The sequence below is a fragment of the Mesoplodon bidens genome (assembly GCF_964165515.1).
Source record: "Mesoplodon bidens genome assembly, chromosome: X".
NCBI lineage: Eukaryota > Metazoa > Chordata > Mammalia > Artiodactyla > Ziphiidae > Mesoplodon > Mesoplodon bidens.
This window is the reverse complement of record NC_138163.1, coordinates 28,826,436-28,844,717: the sequence shown is the minus strand read 5'-3', so window position 1 is coordinate 28,844,717 and position 18,282 is coordinate 28,826,436. Positions and strand designations below refer to the sequence as shown.

General features: G+C 46.5%; 1 protein-coding gene across 1 annotated transcript in view; it reads right to left on the bottom strand.

Moving 5' to 3' along the window:
- ZDHHC9 (zDHHC palmitoyltransferase 9) overlaps positions 1–12,974 on the bottom strand; it is a 34,387-nt gene extending 21,413 nt beyond the window's left edge. The window contains exons 1-3 of the mRNA XM_081221736.1: positions 12,782–12,974; positions 12,370–12,437; positions 10,879–11,180 (exon numbers count right to left, since the gene is read on the bottom strand). Of these exons, the coding sequence (XP_081077862.1) occupies positions 10,879–11,045 (167 nt within the window). The 5' untranslated portion in view covers positions 11,046–11,180; positions 12,370–12,437; positions 12,782–12,974. The remainder of the gene's footprint in view (positions 1–10,878; positions 11,181–12,369; positions 12,438–12,781) is intronic.
- Positions 12,975–18,282: the final 5,308 nt, after the last annotated feature.

The window sequence follows — 18,282 nt, the reverse complement described above, 5'->3', positions numbered from 1 at the left end:
AAAGCAAGCAATTGAACATCTAGTTATTCCTACCCTATACTGACCTGGAATTGTTACCAGTATGTCAATCTGATCCCCACAACAAAATTACAGTACCTCAAGGGCAGGGACCATATTTTTTACTTCTCTCGAATTACCGAAAAGTCCTAACATTTGGTTCTGCACATACTAGGCGCTCAAAAAATACTTCATTGATTGATGCCACCTATAACATACAGAAGATAGCCTAAGGAACCTCCGTTACCCTCAAGCCCAGTCCCTCCCATCAGCCTGCTGGGGGTCACATTTCCTCTGTACCTCAGCAAAGGCTCATACCTGTTCAGATCAGGGACCCAACTGAACCTGGATTGTAAGCACCATAGGTTGCTGACACTCTGGGAATGTCTAGAGCTTTTCATACCCACTCATCTGGCGTTGGCCTGAGCTCAAGGAGGGGGAAGAAAAGATGAGGACCAGTCATGAAGCAGAGTCCCAGTGTCAGACAGACGGTATGTCCAGTGTGCTTGAAGGCCAGTGAAAAGCTTCAGGGCTGCTGACTGACTCTGCAACATCCACTCACTCCTCTTCCTTCCTCAAAGAGCTGAGCCAATAGGTGACTAGTGACCATAAGCAAGGGAATAAGAAAAATGTATCTCCTTAGCACCCCTTCTCAACATCATGTTTGTTCCCCTCTTTCCATAATTCACCTGGAAGGCCATTCCTCTTTCTCTCTGGATATCCCAGCTCTACTCGTCTTTCAGATCCAAAGCCATCAATGCCATCACTGTCATCATCGCAGCCACAATTTATTGAGCACACACCATATGCACTAAGCTCTTTAGGCACATTACAGCATCCACTTCTCACACTACATCTATAATAGCTGAAGAATCTGGGATTTAGCGAGGTCTTGGCCCTTCCAAAGGCCTATCCTAAACTGCACTGTTTTTCGCTATGTTGACCTCATCTCCCCCAACTGAACTTCATAAGAGCAAGAACCTTGACTTTTAGGAGTGGGAATGCCTGGGTTTGAATTCTGGCTCTACCAGCTCCTAGCTGGGTAACTGAGTTAACTTCAGTCTCCTTATCTGTGAAATGAGGATGATAATGACAGTATAGGGTGGTTGTGTGGTTCAAATGCATGACTAGAAATAAAGTGCTTAGAACTGCCCTTGACACACAGTAAATGCTAAGTAAATGTCAGTTATTAACATTATCATCATGGTTCTCTATCTCCCAGAGCCTAATACAAGTATGAGAACAAAGAGGCTATCAACAAACACTTGTCGAGTTGAACTGAGTATCAAACCAAATAAATGGGAATACGTGATTGGAGTTACCACTGACCTATTTTTACTCTCTTCCTCCTGAGGCATATTTCCTCCTTCAACATAGACATCTCCTCTTGGAGGCAGACTATAAGTGGATGAGCAAGGACCAGAGGCAGAGGGAAGAAAGTAAGCTAAGGAAAAAGGCTTATCTCATCTGCACAGGGATTAAGCAAGCTGCTGCCCACAACCCTGGGTTGTACCTTCGCTGCAGGTTTGGAACAATCCCCATGAGATCCTCCCCCTGCCTCCGTGCCACACACATGACGGCATGGGGAGTGCAAACCAACTGTAATGAGCAGTTTGCCATGAAGGTGAACATACGGAGTGAACTTGCAAAATGATTTCTGTGGCTTTTTGTTTTCTTGCCTGCTCGTTTGTTTTTTAATAAAATCCTTGGTCTTAGCTTGCTTTTGTAAGATTTTTTTCCTTCTCCTAAAAGCCAAGGGTGGGATCTGGCTAACTGAGTTCAGGGTAATGAAGGTCCTTGCATTTCACTCGCTTGTGGATTACCCTCTTTTCCAGTGTTCCCCTTCACTGGTACAGATAATTAAGAAGTGAATTCAGAAAAGTCACCTCCACTTATCAGGGACCCAAAAGGACACAGGAGAATCATGAGGCTCCATTTCACAAACAAGCAAAATGAAATTACCACGCTGACAGAAAACAGCCACCTTTCTCGTCACTGCCCATCTCTAAAATCACTCCTGAAAACAAAGAAGTGACGTCTCCAGGATTCAAACTGCCCTGGGTGTATAGTCTCCAACAAAAACTCTTAGAAAAATCAGAGCCATCTGATTGGCCACCTAAGGGAGTTTAAACTGTTTTATTAGAGGGAAAAGATACAGAGAAGGTAGAACACACACACACCCCCCCACACACACCCCCCACACACATACTAATGTCGCCCCCATGCACAGAAGGACCAAGCTTAACTAAGTCCCATTTCAACACCTGCTTGTTGACCGGACAAAGGACAACTTAGATTTCAATTACACTATGCCATTAAGGATAAAGGTCTCTGTAATCTCCACACAGACTATCATCTGCACCTGCTAAAACAATCCACTCTGTATGTCAACAAGTACACAACAGGCCCATTGTATTGTTCTCCAGAGACAAGGATCCTGGCAGCCAGTTGTCACTAGTGAGTGGGTGTGGCTGGCAAGGCAGAAGTGGGACCAGCAGGCCTTTCTACCCCGAATAAGGAGAAATAAGAGAGCCAGCGGCTAAGACCACTGTGAACTACAACCCATCTGTCTGTCTTTAATACCCACCTAGGTCAGTCCCATAATTGCAGTAAGCTAGAGATCTGTCTTGTATAGGAATGAGCTATGTGAAGATTTGGGCATAATGCCCAGTATTGACCTCAAAAGTCAGGAGTATCCTCAAACATCACTAATTTGTCCTAGTGAAACACTGGATCTGTCATCCACAAATATAAGCTGTTTTTGAAACCCCGTAGTACTTTCCATCTATATCGATACGAATAATGATATCCATACACTTCTTGACACAGAACTCTCCTCTGTCTTCAGTGTACCAGGGGGTTAGAAGTTGCTTTTCTCCCTTGTGAATCTTATAAATGCAACCATGTGCCCACTAAGTCTTCATTTCTGCCACCTGAAGAGACATCATCATTTTAAGCCATCCTCTACCAACCTCTTGATTGGCCTCAGGCTTCCATAGCTGGACTAGACGACAGGACTCCCACATGGTGGTACTGACCAGCAGTAACCAGCAGTGCCAGGCTGAGCTGGTGTGTCATGTCCCATCCCCCATCCCTAGCACACTAGCGTTCATTGGAGGGACGATGATAGTGACACAGACTTCAATTCACACAAAAAAACTCAAAAGAGATTCACGAGGGGAGCTGGTAAGAAACCAGACAGATTCCATGGCAGGGCTGCCCCACAGACTGGCAGGGTGGACTAGTGTTCTATACTCTGCTTCTAAGTCTCCCTAATAGCTTTCTTGCTATGTTTTTTGTTGTTGTCCTTTTATCAATGCAATCAATCAGCCAACAAGTATTTATGGGTCTAACAAATGAAGAACAAGAGAAATGGGAGTTAATTTTGTTGAGGAAAACATAACTAACATATGAAACAGCTAAATAAGATAAGACCAATAATCAAGTGTTCACATGGTGAGTCAGACTCTAAGGACTGTAAGTGGTCAGAGAAGAGCTCTCTTGGGAAGCTGATGGCTGCTTGAAACTGCTCCCATAGCAGCCATTAAGGTTGGCTTTAAGGAAGAGCTGTGCTTGGAACGGCAGGAATGGCCCAAGGGTTAGAGCCCCATAATGGTCCTTGATCCCAGATAATAGAAATAAGCCTTTGCTATAAGTCCTCCCTGATATGGACGGCTGTCTGTCCTTTTACATATGACCTACCTCTAGAGCACAGTAAACATGTGCAACCACCCATAAGACTGGTTCAACATTCTTCTGATGACACAGAGTCTGCTACGAGGGAAAAAGTTTCCTTGGACACTAAAATCATAATTTAATATCAGCCTCCAGATTTACTGCTATGTGAAGGTCAAAGGAAAATGCATAACCCTGTTTTGCTCCAGGAGCAATGGGGAAAATTAACCAAACAGGGACCTTTTCTTTTTTTTTTTTTTTTTTTTTTTGCAGTGCGCGGGCCTCTCACTGCTGTGGCCTCTCCCGTTGCGGAGCACAGGCTCCGGACGCGCAGGCTCAGCGGCCATGGCTCATGGGCCCAGCCACTCCGCGGCATGTGGGATCCTCCCGGACCGGGGCACGAACCCGTGTCCCCTGCATCGGCAGGCGGACTCTCAACCACTGCACCACCAGGGAAGCCCGGGACCTTTTCAATTGTGAGGCAATGAGCCATCCTCTCACTGAGGAAGGCCAAAATCTCTATCCAGGCAAACCTGCTAAGTAGTTGCCTAATTTCAGTTATAATAATAAATTTCCCATTTCAATTATAACAAATATAACAAATTTCAATTATAATATCCTCCTGATCAAGAACTTAGAACAATTCCCTGCTGCCTATTATATTAAGCCCCCCACTCCTCAGGCCAGTATTCCAAGGCCCTCCTTGAACTGGCCTTATCTAATCATTACCATAAGGTTCTTGCCTCCTCCTTGCTCCATTCCAGACACATCTCCCTCATTACCCAGAATTCACCAGCCTCTTGTTATTGCAAGAGGCATAAGATGCCTTTTTTGTTCTTAAACACAATACCACCTCTGGCATCTATGAGGAGTAGGATTTAGGACTCCTCTCCCTCAATAAATATCTCAACTGATGTAGGCATGCTAGGGACATCCCTGTTCTTTGTGCTCACTTTTCCTAAAATAGACGATCACTATACTCAATTAAGACTCATTCCCAAAAGATGGGAGACACAGGCTTCCCTGGTGGCGCAGTGGTTGAGAGCCCGCCTGCCGATGCAGGGGACACGGGTTCGTGCCCGGGTCCGGGAAGATCCCACATGCTGCGGAGCGGCTGGGCCCGTGAGCCATGGCCGCTGAGCCTGCGTGTCCGGAGCCTGTGCTCTGCTACGGGAGAGGCCACAACAGTGAGAGGCCCACGTACCGCAAAAAAAAAAAAAAAAAAAAAAAAAAGATGGGAGACGCATTCAGCGGAGACTGACAGTGTGAAACTCATTACCACAAAAGGTAGTAGAGACTGAAAATATACAGATGAATTCTGAATGAGAGAACCGTAAGTAATTGTTAACAGAAAGCACACTGTTCAGGAGACATGACCCAATCCTTCTCCAGGGGACATGCTTTATCAGGAAGTTGAGTTTAGCTAAGTACTGTTAACAGATTGGTATCAAAGAGGCACCTATGCCTTTCTAAAACTGTCTTTGGTTGGCCAAGTCACAGACCGAATCTTGGGCGGGATAAGCACAAGACTGAACCTCCACAGAGCAGCTCTCCAGAGAATACTCTCTTGGTTAGAGATCCTGATAAAGTCACTTTTTCCTCTTCCTAATCTCACCTAAGGAATTCAGGAACCTGGACCTTGTCACTGTAGGCACAGATATTCTGCCATGTCAGAGTCTGGCTTTGGTCTACCTAGCCCTGTGTCTCCTCAAACCTGCTAAGTTTGTTATCAGATTGCCTCTTCTCTTCCTCCTGTCCATGGGGACATGGTGTCCCTTTCATCACCATCACCCACAGAGTAACATGGTAGGGAGCACACACTGCTTAATTTTTCTCCGAGCTGTCCTCATCCCGGCAGCAGGGACTAGGGGCAGCAACAGCAGTGATAATCTCTTGTAACACACAAAGCTTACTTGCTAAGTTCACACTTAGACATGGGCTCCCTTGTCCCTGCAAGGCTACCAGAATGCCATGCTGGAACGCTGTCAGTTTTCCACAAAGATGCCTTCGTTTTCTAGGAGCATGGGCTAGGGAGGTCAAAATAACCTGGAGTCCACTAAGGTAACACAAACACTAGCTAGCAAGACCCCAGAATATGCCTGTCCAGCATTCAGCACTATGCACATCTTCAGTAATCTGCACGTCTTCACGATTCCGTATTCAAAAGGTAACAATGAGATGAAAAGTAGTGTCATATAAAGGCACTGGCTGGCCGATCGATCTTGATGAAATAACCCCATTTCTGTAGACTTGGTTTCGTCACCTGCAAAAGGATAGGGATAGTCTCCAAGGCCCCCTCCGGCTCTATCACTCTATGATTCTGTGAGTCAAGACTGTTACATTTTAAGTGCATCCAGAATGTATCAATTCAGCAACAATTTATTGATCACCTACTCTATGAAAGGCCTGGCAGAGGGCACTGTGGGGGCCACACAGACACAGAAGATGGTCCCTGACATTGAAAGAGCTCGAAGTGTAATCACCACAGAATTCAGAAATATAAAAAATGTCATGTAATTATGTATTAAATGACTGGTATGTACAATTAGTCCTGAGAATGCAGAAATTACTAGAAAAATTTCATGAAGGAAGGAAGACTCAAGAAGGGACTTGAAAAAGAGGTAGAATATGAATAGGCTAGAAGTGGGACAATTACTAAGCAGTGCTACAAAACTTCTTTCAGTTCATCCAATTCAACGACTCCTCTGTACATCAGGAGCACCCAGGAGGTTCGGTCCAACAGGGTTTGCTAGTGCCTTGATACGGTTTCCTCTAGATACAGCACAGTGAGGCATAAGCACTGATCACAGCAGCAAACTACTTCTACTTCAGGGGTCAAGAGTCACACAATCATTCTTGCCACAGGAGAAGGCTCAGGACCTTGACCCCACTAGTGATCTGGTCACAACGTTAAAAGACACAGCTAGGAAGCCACTTCCAGAACACAGTGCACTTGGTCCTTTCCCCAAGCTTTATAAGGAAGTTGAATTTGACTAAATACCACAACAGCCTTTCAGTAGCTGGACAGCTCACAGGTTGTCAGTGTCATTCTGCTATAGTGTCCTGACATTCCCGGCCAAGCTGTTTGCTATGTGTTCATCACACAAGCTGGACAGGGTTTGGGCAGAAAGGACTGAGAATGGTTCACGTGCTCAAAGCTCACACTTCCTAAATACCTCATCCTAAGAATACATTAGGAAGTTCTTTTTTTTTTTTTTTACTAAAGTATTTTTTGAAGTATAGTTGATTTACAATGTTGTGTTAATTTCTGGTGTACAGCAAACTGGTTCAGTTATATATACATTCTTTTTTTATATTCTTTTCCATTATGGTTTATCATAAGATACTGAATATAGTTCTCTGTGCTGTACAGTAGGACCTTGTTGTTTATCCATTCTATATATAAAAGCTTACATCTGCTCACCCAAACCTCCCACTCCATCCCTTCCCCACCCCACCACACCCCCGTCGGCAACCACAAGTCTGTTCTCTATGTCCCTGAGTCTGTTTCTGTTTCGTAGATAGGTTCATTTGTGTCACATTTTAGAGTCCATATATAAGTGATATCATATGGTATTCATCTTTCGCTTTCTGACTTACTTCACTTAGTATGATAATCTCTACTTGCAAGGAAATTCTTTTTTTTAAGTACTGTACAATTTACACTCTGCTTCAAAATTCAAAGACATTTTTACTACAGATACAATTACATTTAAAATACAGCTACCTACTGGTAATCTTCTATAACCTCCTTTTCTGTGTGTGTATTTGAATTTTCCAGACAGACACAAGAGTTATATAGAATTTCAGACTCTCAGAGTTGCAAGAAGCCTAGTGATAATCCAGCCCAATTTCCCATCCTGGGCAGGAATCCACTGTGTGACAGCAGCCCTGAGAGATGGCTACCCAGCTTCTTTAGAAACACTTCTAACAATACAGAGCTAACTCGCTCCTGGATGGACCACCTTTGTTCAGTTTACGTATTCAACCTACTGTCTGTCCACTGAAAATTATAGGTCCCTCCTTTGAGAAATCTAAACGTGTAAAGGCAAAATCCAAAAATAAAAAGATGTCCACCGGCACTACTAACACTGCATGTTTTTCATCCAGGGGCGCCCACACGCCTGACCAGATTTCTCAAGCCATCTGGCTGACCCAGGGCTGTGCCACGGGTGGTTATAAATCACCTCGCACTCGTCCCTATGCACCTGCTGCAAGCAGGACGCTGTTACTAAAATGCAGGTCCAGATGTGCCTCAAGATCTGAACTTTCTTCCTCAAGGCCAAAATGTAGCAGTCAGGGGATGTATAGTCTACGCTCCTAGACAATTTAAAGATGAAAAGAGACAGCCCTTTGTCACTGGTGGTTCAGACACCCTCAACTGCCTGAAGGCAGGGGGCTAGATCGGCTGATTTCTTTCTTTCTTTTTTTTTTTTTTGCGGTACGCGGGCCTCTCACTGTTGTGGCCTCTCCCGTTGCGGAGCACAGGCTCCAGACGCACAGGCTCAGCGGCCATGGCTCACGGGCCCAGCCGCTCCACGGCATGTGGGATCTTCCCGGACCGGGGCACGAACCCGTGTCCCCTGCATCGGCAGGCGGACTCTCAACCACTGAGCCACCAGGGAAGCCCCCAGCTGATTTCTTGAGGTCTCCCTAAGTTCTCATACTAGCGAAGGAGCCCATATTCTGCCCCCAAAACCTATCCACCACCACGTGATTGGTAGTAAATTACAGACCCCAAAGAAAAAGATCGACCAGAAAGAAATTTCATTCCTCAGAGGCATGCTGGTGTCCTCTGTACAGCCTGTCATTGGTTAGGCTCAAGGCAGCTGCCACCTAAAGTGCCTGTGTGTCTGCATGTGACAGACAGATGCACGCACGCTCACAAACACAGATTCTATCATTCTCAGTAAAAAAAAAAAAGGATTCATTGCCAGGGTCCTCTCCCCTTTGGTCAGATGTAGACTTCCCCATTCCACTGCTCAGCTAACACGTTTACTTCCTTCTCCCCTCTGGCCTTCTTACTCCCTCCCCCAAGCCCTACCCTCAAAAATATTTACTCTACCCCACAAACAGCTGGAACCCAGGGCAGTTTACAAACAACCTCACCCTTCATATCTGAGGGCAAAGCGCAAGAAATAACTTGGGGGAAAAAGTCATCTTGGTAGAAAACCCAACCTTCCTCTGTCAAACAGTAACTTGGCTAATTACAAGCTTCATCCCACAGGCAGTTTTCTTCAGAGGCCTTCAGGGCCGAAGTGGAACAGATCCATATCAGACTCTGTCTGGCTCCCAGATACAAAAAGGGCCAAATGCCAGTAGCTCCAAATTTCAAGTTCCCTTGGCCACTCAAACCAGAGGTTTCCTGGGCCCAGAATTACCAGCTCACTCAGGGTCTAGAAACAAATCTCATCTCTGTTTTGAATGGTTCCAACCACAAAAATTTAACCCTGGGCGGGGCAGGGAGGGTGGCAAAAAGAGCTAGTGATTCAGCAGAGGAAGGAGTGAGAATGATAGAAAGCAGAGTTCATCTCTGCACTTCCAAAAAGAAGCAAGGCGGGAATAAAGCAAAGAAAACTTGGAGAAGGGTGAGGAGTGGGGAAACATTTTTTTTTAATGTTATGCATATGCCTGCCCACCTGCACACGCTCACTTGTACCACACATAGGTACACACACACACACACACACTCAGCCATGAAACTCAGACTGGAAAGCAGCTAAGACGTCAACATCAAACTGTCTGACTTTGCCAAATACTTTACAAAGTCAGCAGCAAGAGCAGCAACAGAAGTGCCTTTGACAAAGAGGTCCTCTGACCTTACTTTCCTAGCCCTGTTATAAACTACATCCCCTTCCTTCCTCTGCTGTTACTCAAGCCAGCTGCAACCATCAAAAAGTCCGGTAAAGGGCTTCCCTGGTGGCGCAGTGGTTGAGAGTCCGCCTGCCAACGCAGGGGACGCGGGTTCGTGCCCCGGTCCGGGAAGATCCCACGTGCTGTGGAGCGGCTGGGCCCGTGAGCCATGGCCACTGAGCCTGCGCGCCCGGAGCCTGTGCTCCGCAACGGGAGAGGCCACAACAGCGAGAGGCCCGCGTACCGCAAAAAAAAAAAAAAAAAAAAAAAAAAAATCCGGTAAAGCAGCCCGAAAAAAAATCACTCTTGATACACTGGGTAAGCCAGAAACCCTTATAGAACAAAGACAAAAATGAGCCCCAAGAGACCAGAGCTCATTTTAATTACCCCCGAAGTCTGGCCAAGAAGTCCCGTCCTCCGTCCCATGGCCACACCCCCTCATGGGAGCTCCATTTCCAGGTCACCGGAGCACAGGAACTGTAGCAGGCTCATATTAGGTGTGGTTCACAGTCCACAAACACACCTCTTGGCTCCTCAAGGCCTTCCTCATAATACTGTGATACCAAACCGATCCGCATTACCCCCAGCCCTAGAGTGTACAGCATTCTCAGCATACCCAGGAGTCAGGCCACAGTACCCTAGAATCCAACTGGCCACCTCCCTCGAGCAGTGACCTACACAGACTTCAAACAGTGGCTCTAGTACTAGCTATTACATCACAGAAAAAATAACTCCAAGGCTGGTATCAGGCACACATAGAATAGAGAGTTGTTTATGTTGAGTGATTTTGAGTGAAAGAAAGAGCAAGTCACATTTAATAAGCACATATGTGCCCCCCACACAGCTAGATTGTGGCACAGCTGAGGCTGGAACCGATCTGCAGTTTCCCAATTCAGTTGGCTTTTCAATTTAACAGCTAGCTGAGAGCTGAGCCCTAAGGAAATAGGACCCAGAAAAACAGAATAAGTGAGTATTATGGGGTGGAGTTATGACCACGGGGCGTGCCCCTAGGCTCGGGAGGGGTAGGGAAGAGGCAGTCTGTCACTAAGCACCTAAGGAGACCACTGAAAAGGGGAGGTGAGTAATAAAGACAAACTCTTTTATTTCCCAAGTGTTCCAGGGGTGGCCCCAAGTCAGTGCTATAAAATTGGTATCAAAGGTCTTGGTGTTTTTAGGAGGCACATACTCTGCTATAAGCTCAAAGCAATGAATTCGGTTGGCATGATCTATAGACATTGCCCAAGAGGACAATGACAGCCATCCAAGGACTAGCCACAAACTCCCCAGAAAGAAGGTTCTTCCCCTGGACCCAAGGTAACCATAATCAGGCAACTCTACTCAATGGAAACTCACTCGAAGGCGAAGAAGAGTGTACACGTCCCCAGGATGAGGAAGAGGGTCAAATAGAAGATGCCCTTTTGCCGGGCCATCATCACACGGCCATCACAACAGAAGGTGTTCCTGCCTGGGAGTTTCTCCCATTTCCGTGTCACCTTCTTTCTCACCACCATCACAGACATGATTGGAATTCCTGGTCCAAAATGGGTTTTGTGATTACAAGAGGGAAGAAACAAAAGCTGAGCCCAGCTTTGAAATCACGTTGCCTGCTACTGCTGCCGCTGGGTCAAACATCATCAGAAGTCCAATTTCTAGCCCTAAGAAAAAGCACACACACACACAAAAATGAGACAGGAACAAGAAAATGCAGTTCAATCTTCCTTTCCCAGAGGCAGAAAGATGAGCACTGCTTGAAGGGATGGGGGTGAAGAAATGGGAGAGTTTATTTCCTATCTGTTTTTGTCCCCTAAAAGAAGAAAAGGTTAAAGGTTCTCAAAAAGAGAAGGGGGCTAGCATATCTTCTTAAATATACCCCTTTTCTTCCAATATAATACTGATGATGTGATTATCATAGAACCTTGGAACTAGAAGGGATTTTGTAGTTGATAGGCCCAATTACTTTGCTTTGGAAATGAGTAAAGTGAAGACCGAAGAGGGAAGATAACTTCTCCAGGGTCACAAAGCCACGAAGCTAAGCCAAGAAAACGGGTCTGCTGACTTTCAGTCCAGGGAACTTTCCACTATACCATATTTTTCTATAATCATCACAAAGAGGACTCTAAAAATAATAGTAGAGTTTCTGTCCTTAAGGAGCCATTCGCACCCCTCCTCCACTTCTTCGCCTTCTTTCTTCAATTAGCCACTCAAATGTGAATCAGACCAGGGAACAAGTCATCCTCTGGCAGAGCTAGGAGGTTGTGGACACTCTGTACACAAACCCAGGTTGTATTTACTTAAAACAGATTTCCCCTAATCAAACCCTCCTAACTTCCTGAGTCCGGGAAATGAACCAACCTTGCTGGTCTAGCCTAACATTGGTGGGAATCTTAATGAAACCACATCACAGACCTGTAGGTGAAAGGCTGACTTAAGCAGGAGAGGTTCTGATATGGCTGGGGGGAGGAGGGGCGGGAGGGGGGACGGCAGCAGTCAAGAAAAGTCATAAAGGTGCTTTCTGGCACATTTCAGAAATACCATCTCCACTTAGCATCCTGAATCCCCAGGCCCAGCCTTTCTCCGCCACTGCCACCCTTCTCCTCCTCTCAGGTGTGGTGCTGTGGCCTCTATTTACTGATACCACATTCCCCGCGCTGGCAAGAATGAGGCGGAAGCCTGCAGTTCAACTGACTGATGAGAAACAACCAACTCGAAATCATTCCTGGGCTGGAGAGGGTAAGGGTCCCAAGAGAGACGAGGAACTGAGCAGGGAAAGGAGAAGGTGGAAGGCTTGGGAAAGGGGAGGGAGCACCAGAGGTACAGAGAACACTTCCTTTGTGTAAAACTAACCTGGAAAACAATCTTCTCCTGATAAACCGGCCCAGCGAGAGAAGAGAGACCAGGAAGGGGAGCCGGGCCTGGGAGAACAAAGATCAAAATCCGTCAAGAACCAGCGATCGGCCCAGCGGCACGGGGCCCGAGGCCGGAGTCCCAGGCGGGCGGCGGGCGCGGCCTCGGGAGGCCCGCCCTGCCTCCGCCACGCCGCCGACCACCGCCCCGGGCAGGTTGGGACGAGCGCCACCTCCGCATGCTCGTACACACTCACACACGCCCCGCCACGTGTAGTCACCCCCGGCCAGGGGCTCGGCAGTTGCCTAGCCAAGAAGGGAGAGCCAGGGTCCGCGCGTCCCGGTGCAGCCGAGGGAGCTGTAGCTTACCACACGGCCGAACCCCGGAGACCCCCACCCCCACTCCTTGTTACCTGAACCCCGGAGACAGAACTCGGCCGGGAACCGAGGCCAGGAAGTGCACTGTCCCAGGGGACCGCGTCGGCCGCCCGAGGTGGCAGCGGCTTCTCCCCAGCCCGGAGGCTGCCTCCTCCTGACAAGGGGCCCCAATGTTCGGGGCCCTAAACCAGCTGTGGAAGCCGCCCACCGCTGGGCGAATGGAACGCTCCTCACGTCACCAGGTCGTTCCAGTAGTTGCTCGCCCTCCATTGGCTGATCCGCCTCGGTGCCTCCGCCTCTGCCACCCCTGCCCCGAACTACCATTGGCTGAGCCAAACGCCGCTCGACAATGCCTCCGCCCCACTCCCCCACCCATCTCCCGGCTTCTTGCCCACCTGCCAAGCCCTTGCCAGACTCCCTTTGGTGTCTGAGCGCCAATGTGTGAAGTGTTGCCTTCTATTAATATAGTTCCGCAGAGACTGGGGTGAAGGGTAGTGCCAATGGGACCAGGAGGGACAGGGGATCTGCCCCCCCACACACGTACCGTGAGACGCTGAAGCAACACTGGCTCACAGATCCCGGTGCTCACCCCAAACTAGGTCCTCCCTGGGCCTCTCCAGCCCTACTTGCATGAAATCAACTGCGACTCGGGATTTTGCTCTTTACCGGCGTAAAAACAAGTCCTCTGCCTCACAAGTCCTATTTTCTAGGTAGGGACCCCACCTCTGTCCCAGTCACCCTGGCCTGCATCTCTAAGGCTTTCAGAACAAAACAAACGAATGTAAAAAGGAACTTGAAAGGGATAACTGTCCCCAAGAGGAGAATAATTTTGCAGTATCGTAAACAAAAAAATTGACAGTGATGAGTTTAGAGAAACTCTACTTACAGGACGTAAATTCTTTCAGGTAGATAATGAAGTAAAGATTGCCCCAAAATGCTTGTAAATTCGTATTAGATTTGAAGAGCTTGTGAAAATGAGGCGGGGAGCGGGGCGGGGAGCGGGGCGGGGAGTGCGGGGAGTGGGGATCCAAGGCAGAATCTCCACCCACCAACCACATTGATTCTTTACTTCTGTCACCTTCTTCAGCAGGGCAGTTATTACCATGATGAGCCACTGCTACTGATCTGAGTGAGTGGCATCCTTTAGAGTAAGATTGGAGTGGGGAAAACAGTTGAGAACCAGGGTATCAGTATTATACAGCAGACTTTAAAAGACACTAGGTCTGTTTCCACTAGGATGGCTCTTGGCTTCCAAATATAAAGGGAAATATGAGAGGGCTAAAAGTGGCCTTTCCTTACCTGTTACAGGTTAGGGAGAGTGCACAGATTGTCAGCTATTTTCCTGAGCTTGAATAACGTTTCTCTAGGGTGAAGGTGTTTGCAGTGAATACAAAAGAGACTGCCAACGCTCTTCCCAAAGCAGTTTTTTGTGTTAGTTGAAGGACCACGTGCATGGTCAAGAACTATTTCTCCTTTTACAGGATTTGGGTTCCACGTGATATGAAGCAAAATGCTACCTAATGATAGTTACATTTGACACATTCATGGCACCCTTCAATCAAAAATTTTAAAGGATTAAAAAATCACTAGGTAATTCTCTTATGAGAGAGATGTGTTATAATAAATTTGTAGGGAAAAGTATGTCTTTATAAAGGTTCTATTGTTCCCCAGCACTCATGCTGATTATAATCATCGGTTTAGTCTTTATGAATCTTATGACCAGTATCATTGCCTCCAGTTCCCTTTAAATCCTGGAGGCTGCTGGTATTGCACACACTTGGTATGGAAGGGAGAGGAACGTCCCTCAGCCCCATCAGGCCCCTGGATTCCCAAGCCTGTGTATACCAGATGCCCTTAGGAGTGGCACAGTCACCCCAGCTGCCATCCTCCTGACTGGGGAGCGGACAAAAAGAAACCTCCACAGCATCCAAACATACTTTGTCCATATCTCAGGTGCAGGTGAAGCCCAGGGTGTCCTGGAATCAATGTGTCACGGCAACACATTCCTGAGCTCTGCCCCTCCTTCCTCTGGGTCACATTCCCTCTGGGATTAAGTGGCTGTGTAGGTCAGGCTTGCTTTATTACAATCTATTATTATTTGTGCTCACCTTTAAAAGAAAAATAAGGAAAGTGTATATGGACTAACATTCCATACCGATTCCTTCTATGTCATTACATCGTTTTATATAATCCCGAAAGTCTTTTTTGTGTGTGTGTGTGGTATGCGGGCCTCTCACTGTTGCAGCCTCTCCCGTTGCGGAGCACAGGCTCTGGACGTGCAGGCTCAGCGGCCATGGCTCACGGGCCCAGCCGCTCCGCGGCATGTGGGATCTTCCCGGACCAGGGCACGAACCCATGTTCCCTGCATCGGCAGGCGGACTCTCAACCACTGCGCCACCAGGGAAGCCCCCGAAAGTCTTAATACACACACCCAACTACACTGTGACTATAAACTAAGATCGTTTTTTTCTTTTCTTTTCTCTTCTCTTTCTTTTTTCTGTTTGCCCTTCCACAAATCTCTAGACTTCATGCATCCAAATCAGTGTCGGCTTCTTTGAAGGCGAGTTACAGTCACATGGTGAGCACTCGAAACAGCATGGAATAAAGGTCTAGGCTTCCACTGTGTGGTCACATATATTCTGATGTGCTTGTTTAAAAACACCTGTCTCCATATTGATGGTTCCTGTGTGAATGTGCGTTCATGGTGTGTAGGTGCAAAGTGCCGCCTGAACGACCTCAGATCCTGAGTGCCGCCACTGGGTTGCAGCTTGCCTGTTAGTGTTGCTTCAGACATCTCTTCTGTAAACACCCAGAGACCCCTTCAGTACTGTATCCAAGAACAGACCCCAAAACTTAGTCCGCATCCTGTGGTCAACTCTTGTTGGCCCTTTTTTTTCCTCTCTGTTTACTTTAGCCTCAGCCCTTCCATGCCCCCTTGCTCTCCTACACACACAAGTGTCCCTTCCCACCTCACCTACCTGGCCTGCTCTCCTCTCCTTACATTCTGGCTATAAATAAACATATATTTGTAGAATGAATTGATGAACAAAGGAAAGAACCACGGACATCCTGTCCACACATGACCAACTAGTGTTCTTAATCAACAGCTGTTTCCCTGAGGCCTGGGCTGCTATCACTGATGCAGAAGAGACAGGATGGTGTGCATGGTAGAAAGCTCCAAAGCTTTACAGCCAGAAGGACCCAGGTTCAAATCCTGGCTCTGCTACTTAGTAGCTTGTGTAAACTACAGCAAGTAAGTTCTCCTTTCTGAGCCAATTTCCTCATCTGTAAAATAGAGCTAATGCCCACTTCATAGAGTGATAAAGGGGATTGGAGGTAATGTGTGTGTGCTAAATGTCTGACATATAGGAGAAACACAATCAATGTTGTATGTTCTAATCACGTCTGTGGTAACTGCCGTTTCCCACCTCCCTCCTTGACCTGCACTGCTGACTTGGGGGAGAAAGGTAAGAAGAAGGAGACCCATTCTTCACTCTGTCGAACCCTTGTCATCCATGTGCCTCATGTTTACAGACCCTCTAAATCCGTCACTGAAATTAATCCTTATCTGACTGGCCACTTAGTTTCTCAGTCCCCGGGGAACCCTACTGCTGCTTGGGAGAAGTTTGGGCTGTAATCTTGGTCTAGTAGAATGGCTGTTCTGTAGCACCATCACCTCAAGTGAATCCTCAATATTGCCTCCACATTATTTGTTTCAACAGGTGAGAGATCAACGGCGTCTCTTTCATTACACAACTTCTGTGTTCACATCACTGTGCCGGGATTGTTGGCTCCTGTCAGAGACTGAGAAGCATCATAAAGATGCCACCGTGTGAAAGCCAAACACACAAAAAGTCCAATAGGGCTTCCCTGGTGGTGCAGTGGTTGAGAGTCCGCCTGCCAATGCAGGGGACATGGGTTCGTGCCCCAGTCCGGGAAGATCCCACATGCCGCGGAGCGGCTGGGCCCGTGAGCCATGGCCGCTGAACCTGCACGTCCGGAGCCTGTGCTCCACAACCGGAGAGGCCACAACAGTGAGAGGCCCGTGTACCGAAAAAAAAAAAAAAGTCCAATAAAAACTGCCTGGGGTGACAGGGAAGGTGCTATCACAATGCAACTAAATTGCTCAAACCCAGCCTCTGCTTCTGCCTCTGATGCCTGTCTGCTCTCACTGGTTCTGAATTTTATTTCGTCTCTAGGTTGTGGATTTCTGACTCCACCAGTAGTGACTTTAGATGCTGTGTCAGAGCCCTCAACACTAGTCCTAAGACTACCCTGTCACTAAACAGGAGTCATAGTGACATCAATAGAGACCATTTATGAAGGACCTCCTCTGAGCCAGGGATTGTGCTAGGTGCTCACAGTTTAGGTTCCTAGATTACGGTCTAAATTTGATGCCAAAGTGAGAGCATCTGATAGTGACCCAGCACAGCCCTAGCCTCCCACCCTGCCCAGCCTTCTCATTCCAGGAGCTGACCTCAAGGGATTGTGTAGCCCAAAATGATAAACTGGTTTATCAGTCAGTTAAGTATGTGTCAAGCACCCACAGTTTGCCCAGCCTGTACTTGGCACTATGGGAAATACCAAAGAAGTAAATGACATGATCCCAGGCTCTAAGGAACTTCAAATATTCTAAGCAAGAAAAGACCAGCTCATGTGAAGTCATTAAAGATAAACATGAAACAGGGCAATTGAGTCCAATTCTCAACCACGCACAGCAGAGTCTCCAACCTTTTAAGGAGAGCTTGCCTCAGAAGGGTGTACCCTCTCAAATACTGTTGATAGAAGAGGAAATTGGAAAAATCTTTCAGTAAGGCTGTTCAGTAGTATCTCTTAATATTTTTACATTATATAACCATTGACCCAACAATCCTACTTCTATTGATAAATACTAGCACGTATGTTCAAAGATATATGTACAAAGATGTTCACTATAACATTGTTTGTCATTGCAAAAGTTAGCAAATACAAAGTTCTTTAACTGTATACACAGGAAAGAGTAGACTATCACCTTCCTGTATGTGTATATATTTCAATAAAGATTTTACATTAAAAAATTAAGTATCTATCTGCTGACATGTAAGTATGCCCAATATATACTAAGTTTAAAAACCAAGTATCTAAACTTTTATAAAATCCAAACTTTATAAAATTTAAAAAACCATTTTGTGTGTGTAAGTGTATGATTTTATGTATGTATATTTTATTTTAAAAGTCTGGAAGGATATTTACTGAACAGTGGTTACCTCTGAGGAGTGAGACTGATGAACAAACTTTTAAGTTTTACTTTATACACTTCTTTCATGTCTGAGTTAGTTGCAAGGAGTATTATTAATTTTAGGACTTAGAAAGATTTTAAAAATTATTATAAGGCTGTATACCTCTCATTCAATATGGCAGAATGACCACATGCATTTATATCCACTCTCTCCTAAGACACCATTAGAATTATAGTAAAGGGATTAAAAAGGCATAAGCTCATAACAAAGAAGAGAAGAGGGGCATTAGATGACAGTATATTTCACAAACGTCTGGA